General features: G+C 39.3%; 1 protein-coding gene across 50 annotated transcripts in view; it reads left to right on the plus strand.

The window, feature by feature from the left end:
* Positions 1-22,431, plus strand: part of LOC109465484 (fibrillin-2-like) — a 206,866-nt gene that overhangs the window by 178,920 nt on the left and 5,515 nt on the right. For 38 of the 50 annotated variants that reach the window (XM_019762829.1, XM_019762777.1, XM_019762776.1 and 35 more), the window contains 30 exons: positions 2,047-2,169; positions 2,483-2,605; positions 3,398-3,526; positions 4,026-4,148; positions 4,532-4,663; positions 5,745-5,867; positions 6,528-6,650; positions 7,074-7,196; positions 7,657-7,785; positions 8,365-8,487; positions 8,980-9,102; positions 9,770-9,892; positions 10,736-10,876; positions 11,858-12,001; positions 12,102-12,227; positions 12,411-12,533; positions 13,069-13,197; positions 13,589-13,711; positions 14,162-14,284; positions 14,592-14,714; positions 15,045-15,167; positions 15,641-15,763; positions 16,680-16,802; positions 17,854-17,976; positions 18,312-18,434; positions 18,791-18,913; positions 19,747-19,869; positions 20,547-20,639; positions 21,091-21,213; positions 22,107-22,172. In XM_019762829.1, coding sequence (XP_019618388.1) covers positions 2,047-2,169; positions 2,483-2,605; positions 3,398-3,526; positions 4,026-4,148; positions 4,532-4,663; positions 5,745-5,867; positions 6,528-6,650; positions 7,074-7,196; positions 7,657-7,785; positions 8,365-8,487; positions 8,980-9,102; positions 9,770-9,892; positions 10,736-10,876; positions 11,858-12,001; positions 12,102-12,227; positions 12,411-12,533; positions 13,069-13,197; positions 13,589-13,711; positions 14,162-14,284; positions 14,592-14,714; positions 15,045-15,167; positions 15,641-15,763; positions 16,680-16,802; positions 17,854-17,976; positions 18,312-18,434; positions 18,791-18,913; positions 19,747-19,869; positions 20,547-20,639; positions 21,091-21,213; positions 22,107-22,172 — 3,672 coding nt within the window. Of the gene's footprint in view, positions 1-1,292; positions 1,416-2,046; positions 2,170-2,482; positions 2,606-3,397; positions 3,527-4,025; positions 4,149-4,531; positions 4,664-5,744; positions 5,868-6,527; positions 6,651-7,073; positions 7,197-7,656; positions 7,786-8,364; positions 8,488-8,979; positions 9,103-9,769; positions 9,893-10,735; positions 10,877-11,857; positions 12,002-12,101; positions 12,228-12,410; positions 12,534-13,068; positions 13,198-13,588; positions 13,712-14,161; positions 14,285-14,591; positions 14,715-15,044; positions 15,168-15,640; positions 15,764-16,679; positions 16,803-17,853; positions 17,977-18,311; positions 18,435-18,790; positions 18,914-19,746; positions 19,870-20,546; positions 20,640-21,090; positions 21,214-22,106; positions 22,173-22,431 lie in introns of all 50 variants that reach the window. The other 12 variants (XM_019762813.1, XM_019762780.1, XM_019762781.1 and 9 more) reach the window with 12 other exon arrangements.

Below are 22,431 nucleotides of genomic sequence, written 5' to 3' on the forward strand. Positions count from 1 at the left end.
GTGATGGTAAGGGCAAAATATTTGGTTATACATTTTGAAAATATTGTACGGTTAGAAAGATGAATTTCTTCAAAGATATAGTTCTCAAGATTTACTCAAAATTGCTAACATTGGTAAGTCAATGTTCGTAAGACCATCAGTGAATCATTTCCGTTATAAAAAAAATGGACGTAAAGACATGTACATTGTGTAGGCTAGGTGTGTCCTGTTTTTGTTGAATTCATGTCGAGTGTGATGTAACAAAACGCAACATTTGCCCAGTATTGACCGGTGCTTCAGATATAAATACACCGCATGTGTCCACATGACTTGAATCAGGGTTACAAATATAGAGTAAGATTTAAAAGAAGATTCCTAATATGTAATCATTGCCGTTTGTCTCTACAGATATTGACGAATGTAACCTTGGCACGGACAACTGCCACACTCACGCAACCTGTACTAACACAGACGGCAGTTTCACCTGTACCTGTAACACCGGTTACACCGGGGACGGGGTCATCTGTACCGGTAAACAATTTGGTTGCTCATTCCTCAAACACTGCTAAAAGCGTGCATATGTTGATATAGTGCGTGCATTGCTTCCATAGAATTTGATTTCACAAAAGATATAGAGACGCAAAATGTGTGCCTCGTTTCCTATATTATGCTTGATATGAAAAAAATGGCGTTGTACCTGTGCTTCACTTTTTAGACCACAAGAATTCACTTCTAACTGTGTGTACGTTTCTCGTATCATAAATTACCAATTTAAACATTTCCATTAGCTAAAAAGATATCATAATGATTATGCTTTAAAGAAAATCATTGGATTATGGAAATGAATAAGACGCAGACTTCTGTGTATGTAATGAAGATTTATCGCAACAGATATCGACGAATGTGCAATTGGTACGGACAACTGCGATTATGATGCAACCTGTACTGACACAGACGGCAGTTTTACCTGTACCTGTGACGTCGGTTACACCGGGGACGGAGTCACCTGTACCGGTAAGATCTAGAGCAAAAAGATCTAGATGCACACTACTAACACATGGTATATGGTCTAAATTGTTTATTGAATTCAATTTTACAAGCGTAGGTTTATTGAATATTGCTGTATACAGTAATGATTCCGTGTCAAAAACCGTATTACAAGTGTACCTTAAAGAACCAAAATGTGTATATGATGCAGTGATGTCCTACAAATATATGTAAATGCAACAGGGTAGTGGGCTGTAAGCTTTGTGTCAAAGAGTAAGATATTTGGACGAAGACTACTTGTAGTTAATTGCGGTTTGTCTCTAAAGATATCGACGAATGTGACCTTGGTACGGACAACTGCCACACTAACGCAGGCTGTGCTAACACAGACGGTAGTTTCACCTGTAGTTGTAACAACGGTTATACTGGAGACGGAGTCAACTGTGATGGTAAGAACAAAAGAATTTGTTGCACATCCGTAAACTATCACACTGTACTCAACTAGTACATCTATTCTTCCATAGAATTCAGAGATGTTTTTAAAAATTATAGCTTTGTACACTGAAAATTCTGTCTTAAAATATCTTATCAAACTGTATCTTGTACGGTGAAGTGACACATGATTGTTTGAAATCTATGTGTGGCGTAAAATGTGTGCCTCTTTTCTTAATTTATGTTAGTGTCATATAAAAAAGTGTCACTTTATCATGGAATAGTGCTGGCGCTTCACATGTGACTTATATGTGTCCTTTTTTTATACAACAAGGATAAAATTCTCCTTTCTTCATGTGATTACATATAGCGTGTGATTAGCCCACTTGATTGTAACACTTTATCAACGACTTGTGATATCCCTTATTATTTGAATGATTATGATATAGATATGTTAGGTTTTATTCGACATTAGGTCTTATTCAACACACTTATTTTATTGTTTTTACTCTCTTTATGTAGTTTGCCATACAATGATGCCACAGTCATGCAACCTGTACTAACACAGACGGCAGCTTCACCTGGCTGTAAGTTGTACAAAAGAGTAAGACCTCTACTACATGTGTAATTGCGTTCTTTCCTCAACAGATATAGATGAATGTGCTACTGGCACGGACAACTGCGATGATGATGCAACCTGTACTAACACAGACGGCGGTTTCACCTGTACCTGTAACGAGGGTTACACCGGGGACGGAGAAAACTGTGATGGTGAGAGCAAAAATATTTGGTTGCACAATTTTGTAAAACATTGTACGGTTAAGGAAAATAAATTGCTAATAGAAATCTAAATTAGTATCAGAAAGCTTGTTAACTCGTATAACTTTGTTATGCCACGATACCCTTCCAGTTCGTATCGGTAAACGATGTGATACAACGTAACGGTTATACAACAGGCAGTAGACGGTTGTTGCCTTATTTCCGTGTCAAAATAAACTACGGATGCAAATTCAGTTGCCATTTCGTTGAATTCATACCAAGTATGATAGAAACAAGGGACCTTTGACTTTGTACCCGTCTACAGATATTGACGAATGTACAGATGGCACGGACAACTGCCACGCTCATGCAACCTGTACTAACACAGACGGTAGTTTCACATGTGGCTGTGACACCGGTTACTCCGGGGACGGAGTCACCTGTACTGGTAAGAACAAAAGATTGTTTGTCTCTAAAGCATCACATCGCCAATACATGCGTTGCTTACATAGAATCAAATTTTACAAGTGTCTTGAAGGTATTTATCATTATACATGTATTTCAAAACATCGTGCCAAAAGTTCAAGTATGTGTAGTACTACAAATACGATACAGTGATACCCAATATATTGGTCTGATATATATACGTTCGCGAATGTCTGCCCCGTTTTCTTAATTTATGTTTCGATTCTTGACGTAGTACCAGTGCTTTACATTTCAGGGCATCATGTGGGACAATTATCTGTGTACCTTTCTTGTACCGATAACGTCGATTATTAAACAAGAAAGTTATTTCCCCTTCCCCTTGATGAGTTTTGTGGCACTGTGAGGTATACCTATCTCATTACATCATGGGCTGTAACTGGGAAAACAGTTACACGCAGATAATGCAATTGCGGTTTGTCTCAACAGATATCGACGAATGCACAAAGGGTACGGACAAATATTGATAGCGTAAAATTACGTTTTGCTTTGTAGATATCGACGAATGTGACATGTACATTGCCACACAACAAGAATATTTCCTCTTGTCTAGATTCAACAGGCTTTTACCATTGTGAGCTAGAACTGTTACTTTCCAGTAATGACCAACTTGGACTATGAATGTAAGACAAATATTACTATATATACTAGTATATTATACGTAATTTGTCACTACAGATATCGACGAATGTACAACTGACACGGACAACTGCCACAATGATGCAACCTGTACTAACACAATCGTTTTCCTTCGTAGATATCGACGAATGTGACATGTACATGGGCACGAACAACTGCGATGATGATGCAACCTGTAGTAACACAGACGGCAGTTTTACCTGTACCTGTAACAACGGTTACACCGGAGATGGAGTCAACTGTAATGGTAAGAACAAAAACAATTCAGGTGTATATTTCTGGAACATTTTAGTATATTACTGGGGAACATGAATTCAAGCGTTGAAGTCTTAGTCAACATTGCTTAATAGATTCATGATTCTGTGTCAAAATATTCTAAAATATTAACTCAGTTCAATGTCCTTACCACAATAAATAGGTATTATCGGTCAGAAGAGGTTCATTCCTTAGAGACATACCGCCCCTTCTCTAGTGATGACCAATGTGGGCTGTAAACAACAAGACAAAGATTATCTTCCGTGTTGGTAGTCATTATGCAGCAAGTTTGAACTACAATTTTCAACACAAGAAATTGAACCTACCTATGGCATATATTTTAGTATTTGTCAAGGAATGAGCAATCCACCGCTTCACGCAGATAACACACGTGACACTACTAGCAGTTGTGTTGGAAATTGCAGTTCCACCTTGCTTCATAAAGACAAATATTACTAGCTATAGTATGTCGTTGCGGTTTGTTTTTACAGATATCGACGAATGTACAGTTGGCACCCACAACTGCGACAATGATGCAACCTGTGCTAACACAATCGGCAGTTTTACCTGTTCCTGTGACGTTGGTTACACCGGGGACGGGGTCAACTGTGACGGTGAGAACAGCAAGAAAAATAACCTTTAGTACATCCGTAAAACACTATATTGTTGGAGTAGATGCATTGCATACGTGGAATTCAATTTCACAAGAATAAGTTGATATTATGGCATTTACAATTTACGTGTGAAGTCAAGTGCGATATAGAAAACGTTGCGTTTGACGTGCCGTTGCTTCAAATTTCGTTGGACCACATGTAACTATTCACTGATTACCTTTCTTGTATTGACAACGGAGGTTGAATTGACATTGAATGATGATATTTTCCTGTACACAATAAGGTTACCGTAGAGGATCATTCCTGTGAGCCATAGATCCCTCACTTCATTATATGTTTTGAGCGAAGAGAATGACGTATGTTTTTGCGGTTTTTCTTTACAGATATCGACGAATGTGACATGTACACGCCGGGCACGAACAACTGCCACGGTCAGGCAACCTGTACTAACACAGACGGCAGTTTCACCTGTTCTTGTAACACCGGTTTCAGCGGGGACGGAGTCAATTGTGATGGTAAGAACAAGCTACTTAGCATTTTTCTGTCAGAATACATGCATTACTTGTATTAACTTAAAGTTTCATTTTAAAAATATCTCATGACCACAAGTTAATAAGCGATTGTTTATTTATTACAATTTTCGTTGAAAAAATGCAGACTGTAGGTATAACGAAGGTTCCTGCCACACACAGTCGAATATGGTCTCCTAACCATGGCTAGGAGTAGGTCAGAGCTGTGGTTGACTCGTGTTCCGCAAGGTCGGCTACTGTTCGAATGCACCAGTGGAATGTGCACTGAACATTCGATCATGGTTGGCTGGTGTTCGGCGATAGGTCAGCAGTGTTTGGAACGTGTTTGTCTTCATTTGACTCAAATTAAAGTTTTCTATTCATGTAGGAAGATAGGCGAGGTCAACATCTCATGACCGCTGTAAAACGTTTGCCACGTTTGTTGGTTGGTGGTTGAGGGAAAGTTCCGAATGTTTGTCAGGGGATTTAAAAAACCGTAATCATAATTATATGTTTAATATTGTCGTATACGGGGATAGCGCGATACGATCGGCATCACATCGGTATTAAAATAAAAAATCATGCATATTTTCAGAGACGTTACCATTTTATTCTTAGTAGCAAGAAACGATTTAACATAACTTAATGTTAATCTACCAGCCGGTAGGAGGTAAAACCATCATGGCATTTTTTTCGTGCCAAACATGCGGACGCCTTTTGTTCTTAATTCATGTCTCCAGAAAGATCAAATCTTCTATTCAAAATCAACATTTCATACGTGCCGAATTACTTCAAACGCCTCTGAATCGCGTTGACATTTTACAGATACGTAGATTGTGTTAAGTGTGATACAGAATGTGTTTGACGTTACACCAACGCTTTACAGTTCATTCATTGCATTATATGTGACTATTTTATTTGTACCCTTTTTATTCAATAATGTAGGTAAAAAAAACTGGAATTATATGAGATTCTTTTAATTTGAGCTTCGTATCTGCGAACCAGGGATTACCTACATGGGTTGTAAGGTTCATAGAAAAGTGTAAGGAGACCATTACTAATGTCTTATTGCGGCTTGGCTCAACAGATATCAACGAATGTACAGATAACACGGACAACTGTGATGAAGATGCAACCTGCGGTAACACAATCGGCAGTTTCACCTGTGAATGTAACCCAGGTTACAGCGGAGACGGAGTCAACTGTGATGGTAGAATTTTTTTAATGTTGTATATCTCTAAAAATCATATTGTTTAGAGTGCAAGCATTGCATCCATTTAGTTCCATTTAAGAATATGAATCAATTTATGCATTACAATTTTATTGTGAAAGTATTCTATTAAAGGTGTATGTTAAAGAATCGGAAATTTGCATCAAAATATGTGTAACATAGTCGTTTGCTAATATTACATCGATGGTATGATACAGTTTCCTCCAATACTTTGTATCACAGGGACACTGAACTAAAGAAAAAATAAATGTATCTTGAAAAGACATTATCTTTTTCAACATGTTACGATAAACCTTTGATACAACATAATGTTTATTCAGTGTACCATGGCATGAAACATAATTATTGTATCACATGTCTGTACCAAGCTTTTGTGTGCTCAGTTTACTTAAATAACTTCATGGCGTCAAGTAATGATATTTCCCCTAGCAGAATGAGATTCCATATAAGTGCAGTTCTGTGAGATATAGCACTCTGCCTCAAGTGATGGTCAGCATGGGCTATGAAGTTAAAACCAAAATTAAGACGAAGACTACAAGTATTTTGACACATTCTTAGAAATATCGACGAATGTGCAGCTGACACGGACAGCTGTCACAACGATGCAGCCTGTGCTAACACAATCGTTTTGCTTCGTAGATATCGACGAATGTGACATTGGCACGGACAACTGCCACGATGATGCAACCTGTACTAACACAGTTGGCAGTTTCACCTGTAGCTGTGACGAAGGTTACACTGGAAATGGAGTCTCCTGTACTGGTAAGAAGAACCAATTCGACGACACATCTGTAAATTTTACTCAGTTAAAGTGCATGCATTACTTTTATCGAGTTCCATTACCATAAGGCTAATAGATTTATTGAGTAATGGTTTGTACCAATAATAACATCATGTTCTTTGGCGATGTTACTATTATGTAAAACAATGTACCTTTCCCGTATCAATAAGGTATAATTTTGAACGTTACCTATTCATTCTGTATAGATTCAGCTATGTGAGATATAGCTCTCTGCTTCCAGAGATTGTAAAGTTGATAGCAAAGTTGATTGCTTTTTGACTTTACAGATATCAACGAATGTGCAACTGCCACGATGTAACTCCCGAAAGTGATAACCAGCGTGATATGTAAGGATGATAGCAAAGATTGCGATTGATTGACGATGATGCGGTTTGTCTCTACAGATATCAACGAATGTACAGATGGCACACACAACTGCCACGAGGATGGAACCTGTGCTAACACAGTCGGCAGTTTTACATGTTCCTGTAATAACGGTTACGCCGGGGACGGAGTCGACTGTGATGGTAAGAGTAAAATATTTGGTCGTACATCCCTGCAATACCATTCCATCCATTGTGCATGCACTACAATCCATGAAGATCGCAATATTTTATGCATTACAATTTTCTTGGGAAAGTATTGTATTAATTATTGTATCATTTTCTAGTCAAAACCACAAACGCAAAAGCAGTGCCGTTTTTTTTACCTCACATCAATTCTAATATAGAAAACCTGCATGAATGTAGTACAAGCACTGTACATTCCATGTCATTACATGTAACTGTGTACCTTCCTTGTATCAATAACATAGGTCACAAATCACCCATCGATAACCATGCAGCACGGACTGTAAGCAAAGAGAAGGATGAAGACGACTGATACGTTGCTGTGGTTTGATTTCACAGATGTCGACGAATGTACAGCTAGCACGGACAACTGCCACGATGACGCAACCTGTACTAACACAATCGTTTTCCTTCGTAGATATCGACGAATGTGACATGTACATGGGCACGAACAACTGCGATGACGATGCAACCTGTACTAACACAGACGGCAGTTTTACCTGTAGCTGTAACAACGGTTACACTGGAAATGGAGTCTCCTGTACTGGTAAGAACCAGCAATTAATTGTATACTTTTATTTAATTGTAGAGTTTTATTTCCCAAAACGTGCCATTCATTTAGGTTTATCAAGTACTGATTTAAGCAGTACATGTATACAAAATACCATGTTTACTGCATAGCCAATGATAGAGCAGTAAACATTTACGTTTAAGAATCGATGTTTGGGTACGAAGCAGTTATGCCGCATACATGTGTGTGATAGTGTCGTATACGATATCACATCGCTAGCGCAATAGGACGTTCAGCAACATTGTTTTTCACAGCAACATTGACCTAAAGAGAAAGGACGTTACCTGTGCAAAATGTATCCTCAAATGTGATATAGAAAACATAAGGTGTGAGCTTTGAATTTCAATTCTTCTTGTGTGACTTTTTATCATGTACAGCTGTACCTTCTTGGTATCGATACTACAGGTCAGAAAACAGAAATTACATTTTTTTGTTACCTATTGAGGTTCCGTTCTGTGAGACATAACTCCCTAAAGTGATAAACAACGTGATATGTAAGGTTGATAGCAAAGCTAGAGTACGATTACTTGAAGATATTGCGGTTTGTCTCTACAGATATCAACGAATGCACAGATGGCACACACAACTGCCACGAGGATGGAACCTGTGCTAACACAGTCGGCAGTTTTACCTGTTCCTGTGACACCGGTTACGCCGGGGACGGAGTCAACTGCGATGGTAAGAAAATGATAGTGAGCTACAATACACAATGCTGTAAGATTGTATTCATTACTATTTTACAACAAATCTCATAGGTTTATTATTCAATTGTTTATGCAATGAATTTAGAAATTATGTATATTGCAGAGACGTCAACAATTTTCAACTTGTTACGGTAACCGATGCGATATAGCGCAACGTTTGTCCAATATACAAAAGCGTGTAAAACAATTATCCTATCATTTTCGAGTCAAACCTATGGACGCAAAGTGTGTGTGCTGTCCTTCACGCCAAGTGTGATTTAACAAAACGTAACGTTTGTCGTAGTATAATGCAGCGGTTCACATTCCACTTCACCTTGTATCATTACACTGTACACAAGTTATTTCGATAAGGACTCTGCGAGATATAGCCCCCTTCTTCCAGTGATAACTAACCAATGTGCTCTTAGATTTTGAGGGACGAGTAAGAAGTCGACTAATAGTAGGTCATTGTGGTTTGTCTCTACAGATATCGACGAATGTGACACTGACACGGACAACTGCCACACTCACGCAACTTGTACTAACACAGACGGCAGTTTCACCTGTTCTTGTAACGACGGTTACTCCGGGAATGGCGTCACCTGTACTGGTAAGAACGAGCAAATCGGTTACGGTTTCCTATGGAATTATGTGTTTACTATGTTGAAGCGAAAATACGTGTACAGTGCAGTTATACGTCACAAATACATTTGTAATAGGCCTGTTTCCATTAGGTTACAATAGACTATGTAATACAATGTAACGTTTGTCTACCTACAACAGCGAGTGAGACCATTAATTATAACATCCTTTCCATGTCACAATGTGTGCCAATATTTGAGCTTAATATCGACCTTTACATTTCTGTGTACCATATTTGTTATCTATTATGTACCTGCGTAGATCACAAAGCAAGTATGGTGTTTTTCTTTTCCGTAGATGTTTAGTTCTCTGAGATCTAGCTCCCTCCCTCCCTCCAGAGATAACCAGCATGGGCTGTAAGGTTGGTAATGAAGAATAATAAAAAGACTACTAATATGTCATTGCTGTTTGCCTCCACAGATATCGACGAATGTGACATTGGCAGGGACATCTGCGATGTCGTGTATATTATATTGATAGCGTTTGATTACGTTTTGCTTCGTAGATATCGACGAATGTGACATGTTGACATGTGAATGTGACGAATGGGCACGAACAACTGCCACGATGATGCAACCTGTGCTAACACAGACGCAAGAGACATTATAATAGGCAATTGCGGTTTGTCTTCACAGATATCGACGAATGTGCAACTGGCACGGACAACTGCCATGATGATGCAACCTGTTCAGATACAGACGGCAGTTTCACCTGTACCTGTAACACCGGTTACACCGGGGACGGAGTCATCTGTACTGGTAAGAATTTTGATGCCTGATGTATTATCGTTGAGTAGCGACATAATAATGATGATGATGAAGACCTTTATTCTACAAAAATACCCACTGCGTTAAGTACAAACGAATCGCTTGTATATACAAACAAGTATACACGATTAAGCTAGCATATTAGCACTATAGTCTACGTAAATTCGAATTCTCCTCGTTTCTTCATGACAGTGCAAAGAAAAGAGCATACATGTTTAAGGATAAGAGGTTTGTCTATACATAAGCTCATTAGAAAAGTGAGCTTGTCTGTATTACTTAAGTGTATAAAATGCGGAAACATCGATGTTATCAATCTATAAAGTTCGATTCTCTCACAATTTTGCAGACTACATTCTACTAGAAAAGGGTGTTCATCTTCTATCTTAACTAAATTACACGTATCGACAAGTTCGTTGTTCCAGGGGAGTGCGGTTACGTCTTCCGGTTTCAATGTGTAGTTTATGGCAGCTGATCCGAAGTTTTGTGACATAGGTCCTGTTCCGTTTGTTGTCAATGTTTAGGTATTGTTCTTCGTTGTAGGCAAAATAAAAGGCCAGGTGGAGAGTAAGATGACCTTCGCTGTCAGACTTGAACAGATGTCCAGGAATTGTTTATGATAAAACTAATTTTGCTAACCAATGACTCATTAGGTAACATTGGGATGTGCCATAATAAAAAAAAAACAAAGCTTTGATGCTCCACACAAGGAGGTTTGAAATCAAACCATAGCAATTTACGGGCGTTCCGGTGGGCATGCAAATAAGGATTTAATTTGCATACGTTATGAAGAAATGCAGTTTATCAACATCGCAATTCCTACTTGTAATTCTACAGATACCGATGGGTGCGATCCGGATCCGTGTGTTGAAATAGCTACCTGTACCGACATTCCGGCTCCTGGGACGGGTGCAACTTGTACCTGTCCCTCGGCAGGGTATTACGGTGATGGAAAAGTTCATGGCAGTGGTTGTAACGGTAATTTTCTTTTGATTATTTGAATCTTTTAATCTTTAAGAGATGCCAATTTGTTTTATATAGAAATTAAGAATTTACTTTTAAAACTGTAAATACCCACAGCGTGTGTATTATAATATAAAACGAGCTCAATGGTGTGTAAATACCAACGCAATTCAGACTTTTGTCTGCCATGTTTGTATTGAAAATAAAAGTTTCAAAAGTTTCAAAGTTTCAAATTAATTATATGACGCTATCACTGTACATTTCATTTCATTTCATTTATTTATCCAGGTAATACATATCGCCTTGTCGGCGTTTTTCAATGATACCTGGGGGGTAAACCCCAACATAGTAAAATACAAACAAAGTAACTGAGGATAAAATACAATAATAAATAAGAAGAAAATAATATACAAGTGTGCAATTAATCATAAGGTAACATAAAGAATCCAACCAAACATGAATAAGTTAAAGCGAAAGGAATTTGCATATCAATGGAACTTATCTCACAAGCATAAAACAAACAAAATCATATTAACTGGTAAGGAAAATCATAATGTTTGTAAATCACTCAACCAAAATCAAATTAACTGGTGAGGGAAGAAAGTCTGGTCTTAAATGTACTGACAGATTTTGAGTTTCTTACATGTGGCGGAAGGGAGTTCCAGAGAACTGTGCCGGAGAATGAAAATGATCTCTTTTTGTACTGTAGACGTGCTTTAGGTAGTTGGAGCCCCCCCCCCCTGTGTACTGTGTCGGGTGTTGTGTGAGTGGGTAGAAGCAGATGTTGTGAAGTATTGTGAGATGTGCGCAGGTGTCATACCATTCAGTGCCTTGAACGTGAGGACAGCCTTGGCCCGTGTGTGGTGTTGTGATACGGTGGTCCAGCCTAGCAGGTTCAAGACGGTACCAGATAGAAGCACACATGGTTTGGTGTAAATCTTTGCTAAATCTGGGTCAATTATGATAAAAATATCCGCCGTCCGTCTATCTTCACAGACGTCCCCGGTTGCGACATGTACAACAATCCGTGTCATAGCCTGGCTACCTGTACCGACGTTCCGGCTCCAGGGACCGGTGCGGTATGTATGTGCCCGGATGGATATGAGGGCGATGGAATTATGACTGGAACCGGATGCACAGGTAATCCGTTACCTTCGGCAGGTCTGCTATGGTTTTTATGTACCTTTGCTACTTTATGGCATGTTGTCTACATCGTATCTACTTATTTGTTTTTCTGCAGAAATCGATGGATGCGACCCCGACCCGTGCGATCCTAATGCTGAATGTACAGACAATCCACCTCCTGCCGACGATGCGACTTGTGAGTGTAACGATGGATATGAGGGAAATGGATTCACATGCACAGGTACATCACTACAGATAACATTTCAGTGTCTCAGATGCCGCTATTTCCTTTTATCAATAATGTCGTGCTGCAGGTTCAGATTCAATTCTATTCTGCAAGATAAAGCTCCCTCTCTCCAGCGAGAACCAGCTGTCCAGCGAAGAAAGAAGATTACTGGTACGTAATTGTGGTTTCTCTCTACAGATATCAACGAATGTACAACTGACACGGACAACTGCCACGAGGATGCAACCTGCGCGAACACAATCGGCAGTTTTACCTGTGACTGTAACGACGGGTACGCCGGGGACGGAGTCGACTGTGATGGTAAGAGCAACAAAAAATGGTTATACATCCTTACAATGTAAGAGTGCAGATGTATTGCTTCCTTTCTTTTCATTTTGCTAGGATACTTATTGATTTATATAGCTTAGCTCTGCTTGATGCTAATACCGCGTCAAAATCGGGCATTTAACGTGTATCTCAAAGAAGCGAAAATACATGTACGATAAAGTGATACAAATATAATATTTGACGGGGAGGATTTCAGAACAATAACGTTATATTCTTTTAGATAATGTCGCATATTATGACAATGTTGAACAAAATACATTGCATATACCGTTTTCGATGATGTGTGTACCTTTTTTGCTTCAAGTGTGGTAAAAAACAAAAACCGCTGCACCTAGTACGGACGTCGCTTTACATTTCAATGCAAATTGCTTGTATCGGTCAATTGGGTTAGAGAATCAAATAGGGGTTTGTTTCTGTAGGATATAATGATGGCCAGCACGTACTTGAAGGATTGTTGCAAAAAAGTAAGATAAATATTGATAGCGTGTAATTATGTTTTGCTTTGTAGATATCGACGAATGTGACATGTACATTGGCACGAACAACTGCCACGCTCAGGCAACATGTGATAACACAGACGGTAGTTTCACCTGTACCTGTAACACCGGTTACACCGGGAACGGAGTCACCTGTACTGGTAAGACCAAACATTTAGTTGTACATCTGTAAAATATACCATTATTCAAGTATTGCTTCCATTAAAATCAAAATATGTCTTAGGTTATATTAACACATTTATATTACGCTTTATATACATATATTTGTGTACCAAATGAGGCATGAAAGGTGTATATTAAAGATCTCTATGATAATTGTCCGACGTATCGGTAATCCGACCCACGCTGACCGTTGTAAAGTACCTGTACCTATTAAGAGTATACCTTTTTTGTATTGATAACGTATGTAACAACATGAAAACATATTTTCCCAACCAGATAAGATACTATATAGAGGTTTAGAATGGGCTCGAAGTTAGGGACAAGAGTGGACAAAGTTTACTAGTATGTTTTGACAATTTCTCTTTACAGATATCGACGAGTGTGCAACTGGCACAGACAACTGCCACGATGATGCAACCTGTTCTGACACAGATGGCAGTTTTATCTGTACCTGCAACGAGGGTTACACCGGGGACGGAGTCGACTGTGATGGTAAGGATCTACAAATGTGAAACATGACCTGGTTAGAGTGCATACATTTTTACATCACCCCTTGTATAAAAATCCCGTATAAAATACATGTGCACGGTGTATATGTTAGTGTCGTACAGGTTATAACAACTTGCTACGATTTCACCCAATGTCATTGAACTAAATATGTACATTTGCAGAAACGTTACGTTTCTATTTCATTCCGATAACGATGTAATACAACGTAACGTATATCCACCATAACGCGTGAGCCCAATATTAAATCATTTTCATGTTGATATAAAACTTGACCGACTAGTGCTGCTCGTTGCTTCACCTTTCAGTGCACCACATGTGAGTGACTATCAAGTATTACCTGTATTGTAGAGATAAAGTAGGTTGCATAAAAGATTTGCTAAGCAAATATTAAGAAAAAGCATTAGTATGTTACATTGAACTTTGTCTCGACAGATATCGACGAATGTGCATCTGGTACGGACAACTGCCACACTCACGCAACCTGTACTAACACAGACGGCAGTTTCACCTGTACCTGTGACGACGGTTACACCGGGGACGGAGTCAACTGTGATGGTATGAGCAAACGATTTAGTTGTACATCTATAAACATTACACTGTTGAAGTGCAATACCATATAGATAGATGGATAGATATATAGATAGGTAGATACATGGATACATAGATATAGACGTATAGATATATACATAGATATAGATACATGTATTTCTATTTCATTTAAAAACGTGGCGTTGAATCTAGTACCGGTGTTTACAAAGTTGTAGTGCTATGCTGTCCCTCTCAAGAAATGTCCACCATAATCTGCAAGTTGTGAAAATTAGCAAGAGACATTATAATAGGTAATTGCGGTTTGTCTCCACAGATATCGACGAATGTGCAACTGGCACGGACAACTGCCACGATGATGCAACCTGTTCAGACACAGACGGCAGTTTCACCTGTACCTGTAACGAGGGTTACACCGGGGACGGAGTAAACTGTGATGGTGAGACCACAAGTTTTGTTTGTACATCAAAAGAAATTATACTTTGATTTGATTACGGAGGCAAAATGTATGTCATTTTTGTTGAATTCATGTCAAATGCAATATCATAGTAAAAACGCGACCATTGACTTACATTTAGCGCATCACATGTTACGTTAAACTTTGTACCTTCCTAGTATCGATAAAGTAGGTTACAGTATGAAAATTATATTTTCCCATACTTGCATGATAGGATTCCGTACGTAAAGGCTCGGTTCTGAGAGGTATTGTAATGGCCATCATGGGCTATACGTTACATTACTGACATTTAATTGCGGGTTGTGTAAACAGATATCGACGAGTGTGCAGCTGGCACGGACAACTGTCACACTCACGCAAGCTGTAGTAACACAGACGGCGGTTTCACCTGTACCTGTGACGACGGTTACACCGGGGACGGAGTCACCTGTACTGGTAAGAACAAAAGGCTTAGTTTTGCATCCGTAAAACATTATGCATGCTGTAAGAGTACATGCATTGCCTCCATAGGATGCAAATTTACAAGTGTCCTTATATTTTTGTTTACACTGATTTATAAATTGATAATTCTATGTTGTTGAATATTGTATCAAACGTGTAATTTAAAGAAGATGTAAAATAGACCAACAACATGAAATAAAAAAATATGTACACCAAGTAGTGATACCCCACAAATATATGTTCGAATGAGCTATTGCCCTATTTTCTTGCTTTGCGGTTTAGTGTACCATGTGGCTATGCACCAGTACCTCTCTTGTATTCATAACGTAGGTTACAAAACAAGAATGATAATTTCCCTACCTGATAGAGCTGTGAGCCATAGCTGTCTCCTCTGTCCGATAATACTTATCATGGGCTGTGATTTGTGGAAAAGATGCTGTATATGAAATTGCGGCTTGTCTTTACAGATATCGACGAATGTGCAACTGGAACGGACAACTGTGATGATGATGCAACCTGTACTAACACAGACGGCGGTTTCACCTGTACCTGTAACGTCGGTTACACCGGGGACGGAGTCGACTGTGATGGTGAGAGCACAGGATTCGATTTCAATTGAATTTTAAAAGCGTTCTTGACCCTATTCAGGCGGGGCGGAGGGTTCTTTTGAGGACCGCGCCAAATTTTGATCTCGGATAGCACCTGAATGGCTTGGGCTGGAACCGTCAAATTCGGTAACTTTTCCTAAAATATATCTGGCAACAATTTCATGTTAATTAGATAAGTTAATGAATTTTCGTGTTGCCATGGCAACGGGTTCTGACAGGTAGTTTTTTCATTAATTTTGGTTTTCAGATTAAAATTTTCTAGGTTTTATGTTTAATTACACTTCCTTTCTAACATTAACACTAGTAGCATCTTATATAACCATATATAATTTCTTTCATTTATCATTTCCTAATTTATGCTAATTTGATGGCGTCATTGGTCAAAATCCAAGTTGGTGGACCATATCATTAGCTCTGATGCAACAACGTTCTTCACTTATTTTTCATGACTCATTATTTATTACATAAAACGTTCATATGAACATAATTATTATGAACATATGAACATCTTTAGTCCGCTTGCATTGCGTTTTGAGGCTTGAAAAAATCTTGAAAAATGAAATTCAAAAAAATCCAAAATTGACGATCCAAGATGGCCCACAGCTTAAGTATTCATGTCATGACGTCATATGGACGTCAGTGTTGTTGCCAGGCCCAACATAAGTGTTAATAGACCTTATTATTCTATCATAGACACTTTTTGTTGAAGTTGGTTTGTATTCCTCTGAGTTTAAGGGAAAGCAATTTTCACGGTTTTAGCCCCAATATGACGTCAAATGTCGCCAAAATTACAGCAAAGTTGTCGGTATGATTTAATTATACTACTACACCATTCTCTGAAAATTTGGTGGTTTTTGAGTTACAGGGGCCGGTATGTAATCGCAGTTTTCCTCTACAGATATCGACGAATGTGACCTTGACACGGACAACTGCCACGAACACGCAACCTGTACTAACACAGACGGCAGTTTCATCTGTACATGTAACGAAGGTTACACCGGGGATGGAGTCAGCTGTACTGGTAAGAGCAAACATTTGGTTGTACATATGTAAAACATTATACTGTCAGGATACATGCAATGCTTTCCATAGAATCTAATTTACCTTTCACTCGTGGGTTTATCTAACACTGATTTATAAATTGATAATTCTGTGTTAAAATAGTATCAAAAGTGCATTATTAACAAAAAAAAAACAATATGTGTACGATGCAGTAATCGCCCATACATGTGTGATACGGTCAGTTATAGTTGTAATTCAAGAATAAACACCTAATTTGGATCGTTAGTTTAGTATATACTATGCTCGGGCTAATATTATGCCAGTCAGTAAATGAGTCATGACAGTACAACGGACAGCCATCCGCGGCCTTCCTTGTGTCCAGTGAAGTAAAAACGAGGTTCTGTCCTTTCGCAAAAAAACACTCTTCAATATCATTCATGCTCACTGACGGGTTCCAAGACAGTGGGGGAAGGAAAAGGCATCAAATACAAAACAGAAGGGAATAAAGAAAGCAAAAGAGTTACAAGAAAACCTGCATCATAAACTTGATGAGTTGTGACGATATGCAAACATAGATAAGAAAGTGAACTGCAGGCCAGTAGTGCCTTACGGAGACTTCGATGCAATGCCTGACATCCAAGTGGCATCAAACTTAGAGGGAAGCTTAACGTGTATCAGACAGTAGTTATTGCCTTGGATGGTATACAGCAGACACACCAAACATTTGAACCGTTTCCACACAATTTGTCTTCGAAGGTTGTTGAAAATGTACTAGAAATATCACGTTACGAACACACATGTCCTTTCTCGTGCGAATATATCTAGCATACATATCCTACTAGAAAAGGCCCAGGCTAGATGGCATGACAAACGCATTCGCAAAATTATAATGCCCAGTGCCAGTGCTACACGTATAGTGCATCACAATAGGTTGCAAAAAAAATAATATTTTACCTGATGAGATCCACGCACAGTCTTAGTTTTGTACGTTATAGCTGTCTGTCTCCTGTAATAACCATCATTGGCTGTAAGTTCTGAGAAAGAGTAAGACGAAGATTTTACCTCTTCAGATATCGACGAATGTGCAACTGGTACGGACAACTGCCATGACGATGCAACCTGTTATAACACAGACGGCAGTTTCGTCTGTATCTGTAACGTCGGTTACACCGGGGACGGAGTCAACTGTGACGGTAAGAGCAATATGTTTGGTTATACATTTCTAAAACATTGTACGGTTAGAAAGATGATTGCTTCAAAGATATAGTGCTCATAGATTTATTCAACATTGCTAACATTGATGATTCCATGTTCGTAATACCATCATAAAACCATATCTGTAAAAAACAGATGGACGCACCTGTACCGGCGAGAGAAAAATAACTGGTTCTAATTCCGTGTCAACATGTCCTATCAAAATTGAATCTTATAGATGCAAAAATATACATACGATGCATTTGGTATTGTGGATCTTTAGACACATATCCTTACTGTTCCAACGTTGGCATGCGTCACCTTTTCTCTATAGATATCGACGAATGTATAGATGACACGGACAACTGTCATGACGATGCAACCTGCGCTAACACAATCGGCAGTTTCACCTGTGCCTGTAACGACGGTTACACCGGGGACGGAGTTGACTGTGAAGGTGAGAGCAAAAGACTTGACTGTGCATTCGTGAAACTTAATACTGTCAGAATAGATGTTTTACAGAATTCAATTTTAAAGGGTTGTTACATATGTTCGTATTATTTATTGTAGCTTTGATATGTAATATCTAACGCAAAAAGTGTGCCCTTTTTTATATTCATTTGTCAAATGAAAAACGCCACATTTGACCTAGTACTGGTGCCTCACATTTCAGTGCATTGCATGTGACTATCAATTCAGCACTTTTATTGTATAGATTAGGTTACAAAACAAAATTTCCCCCGGTAAAACTGCCTCTCTTTAGTAATAACTATCATGCATGTGAGACGACGATTACTATATATGTACATACAGACATCAACGAATGCACAGATGGCACGGACAACTGCCACGATGATGCAACCTGTACCAACACAGACGGCAGTTTCTTCTGTACCTGTGACGACGGTTACACCGGGGACGGAGTTGACTGTGATGGTAAGAGCAAAAATATTTAGTTGTACATACAATTCATAGCTCCCGTAGACTTCAGTTTTACTATTGCTCTCAAAGTTGTTTTTTACTGTATTTCTTCGGTGCACAGATATTCTACCAATATATGTGATGGGGGGGGGGGTTACTATTTCACAATCATATCTTCATATCGTGATACTACTTCCTGCAATATCGCATATCATAGCAACATTGACCTGTATGTAAGTTGAACTAAAGAATTGTGTGTATTGCAAAGACGTTGATTCTTGACACATTTGGATCACTATTATATGAATTATATGAAGACGAGGATCTAATTTCCATCATTAATGAGAAATCTGCAGTGTCTGATTTTAAGACTATTAAAACTTTTCATAGATAAATTATTTACATAATCAATTAGAACATATATAATTCATCAACCGTAAAGGTAAATAACATTTTCAATTTGGCAAAGGGACGATGTAATACATTGTAAAATTTCTCCACCATACGGCAGAGTGTAAAGTTGTATCATTTCCATGTCCAACCTGCGGATGCGTAGCAAAACGTGTGCCTTCTTTGCCTAATACAGGTCCAGATTGATATAGAAAACGTGACAAAAAGGGTATTATCAACTCTTTACACTTTATCACATTTGTCAAAGTGTACCTTCCTTCTACCGATAACGTAGGTTACAAAACAACTTGACTGATATTCTCTTAATGAGATTCTGTAGAGGTTCAGTGCTGTGCTGTGAGACTCCCTCCCTCCAGTGATGACCTTCATGGGCTGCAAGGTGCTAGCAAATAGTAAAACAAAGACTACACGTACGGTGTTGCGGTTTGTTTTTACAGATATCGACGAATGCGCAATTGGAACGGACAACTGTCACGATGAAGCAACCTGTACTAACACAATCGGCAGTTTCAACTGTACCTGCAACTTCGGTTACGACGGAGATGGAGTGAACTGTACTTGTAAGGGCAAAGTATTTGTTTGTACATATGTAAAACATTCTACTGTTACGTACTCGCCCATGCATTTCTTCTATGTGATGAAATTTTATAGAGTTCTCGACTCATAGGTATAAAATAAGCTTAATATCGTATTCAATGTATATTATAAAAAAGTGAAAATATGTGCACGTTGCAGAGACACACCATAAATGTATGTGTGATAGCGTAGTTTACTATTACAATATAACCACCATAGCGTAATACCATATACTGAAATACCATATGAAGATAGATATCACGATTCTATTTCTTCACGACAAACGATGAGATAAAACGCAGCCGTAATCCATACGGTAGCCTGTGAGTCAATTTTTGCGTCAAAACTGCAGACGCAAAAGTTATGCCATTTTTTTCCTTTCGCGTCAAACAGACAAATTTCCTCAGATCCATAATATTTTTGTTTCGTTTCGCCGTCCTAATATGGCATTGGATTCCTTTAAATATCAGTCTCGTGAGTTAATAGGGTTGATCCACCCACACCGGATGGGACCGTAGTCTTACAGATAATCTTGTGGTGGGTTCTTATACCTACTCGAGGTTTGGCTTCAACTTAGATGCTCTTACTTTATCTGCACATCCATCTTTCTAACACCAAATTTGTCTTAGCGCTGTCTTACCCTTATTTTTTAAATCAACAGATATAGCTATCTGCGATTCTAGCAGCAGCAGTGGCTCCAGCAGCAGCGGCAGTGGTTCTTGCAGCGGTGTGGACCCTGGATACATATGCATAGGTGATACTATTTGATGCAAAGATTTTTTACATGTAGTAGTATGTACTAATGCAATATACTTTGTTAATTTTATCCTGACAGCCCCAAAATACCTTTTAAGGTGTTATGTTAAAACATGGCTCAATGACAGTCCACGTTGTTTGTTTTCTACTGCTAAGCTCTAGAATGAGCAAGTTTGTCCTGTAATAATATTGCTTATCAGCGACTTAAAAAGTGGAAATGGTACAGGACGAAATACAAATAACTCTTACATATCCCAGACTCATTTACTAGTAATACTATTCGTCGTGATGACGATGGATGGACGATATAACACGCTTGCCTAATAAGACTTTGAGGGAGGTAAGTTCTATGAAATGTAGTTTTCTACCCCCACTGATAAACATCAAGGGCTGGTAAGCGAAGGTAGAGGTCAATATTACCAGTTTGTCATCGCGCTTTGTCTCGACAGATATCGACGAATGTGCAGATGGCACGCACAACTGCCACGAACACGCAACCTGTACTAACACAGACGGCAGTTTCAGATGTACCTGTAACGAGGGTTACAAAGGAAACGGAGTAAAGTGTAAAGGTAAGAGAAAAATATTTCTTTCATTGTGCATCCGTAAACTGCACTGTTAAAGCACATGCATTGCTACTGCCTGCCAGGCCTGCTTAGGCCAGAGCTAGCCTCTTGTTTCCTCTCATTTTTTCCCGCCAGGTAGCACGTTCCTTATATAATTAGCCTTTTGTTTTGCAACCTTGATGGACTATCCAGTATCATTAACTATTTGGTCCCGCCATCTTTTGGGGAGTCTTTGTCTAGGTCTGGGGTTTTCTAAGTCCTGGTTAACGTTGTAGGCCCCGTATACAAATGAGTCTGGGGTCTTCTCTAAACGTGACCAAATTATTGTATTCTCAACTCCCAGCATAGGTCGAATTTCCTGGTTTCTAATGTTACCTCCTGGTGGTATGCCCCGTATATAATACTTTTCCAACGGTGGGCCCCTCTATGCCTCTAGCTCTTATAACTTTACACTTTAACCCCGTTAACCTCGCTAGCGCTACTATCTAACACTATATTTTCCGTTAATCGTCGTTGACACTTCTCGTGAGTAGTTGAATATCCCGCCCCCCTCACAATAACCAGGCAGGGTTTACGTTATAGCCCCCTACTTTTTTCTTCAGATTACAGGTCAAAGTTTAGAGTAAGTGCGCGGTAATATTTTTTAACATATTGAAAAAAACGCTACATCTTTTATACTTCTTACTTTCTTATTTAAGTCCCTGTTTCTGGTGTACATGCCTACTTGATAACATACCCTTCACCTGCTAGCTGTAAACTAACCTTTCAACCTTAATGATTATTCCCGATCATTATGCATGGAAATTTTTCATAATTTCAGCTCTATCACCATAATTTCAGCTCTATCACCAAACTTGTCCTAGCAATTTAATTTCTTATGCTTATTTGTAAATTAAAAGCTACAGATAGCAGTGGCTCAAGCAGCAGCAGTGGCTCAAGCAGCAGTGGCTCAAGCGGAAGCGGAGGCGGCAGTGGTGGCTCCGGCGGTAGCGGAAGCAGCAGTGGTGGCTCCGGCGGTGGCGGCAGTGGTGGCTCCGGCGGAGGCGGAAGTGGAGGCCCCGGCGGCGGTGGCAGCGGAGGCAGCAGTGGAGGCGGCGGCAGTGGAGGATCCGGCGGTGGCGGCAGTGGAGGCTCCGGCGGAGGCGGCAGTGGTGGCTCCGGCGGTGGCGGAAGCAGTGGAGGCGGCGGAAGTGGAGGCTCCGGTGGCGGCGGCAGTGGAGGCTC

Source organism: Branchiostoma belcheri, unplaced genomic scaffold (genome assembly GCF_001625305.1).
Source record: "Branchiostoma belcheri isolate BF01 breed outbred unplaced genomic scaffold, Haploidv18h27 scaffold151, whole genome shotgun sequence".
In the NCBI taxonomy this organism is placed as follows: Eukaryota; Metazoa; Chordata; class Leptocardii; order Amphioxiformes; family Branchiostomatidae; genus Branchiostoma; species Branchiostoma belcheri.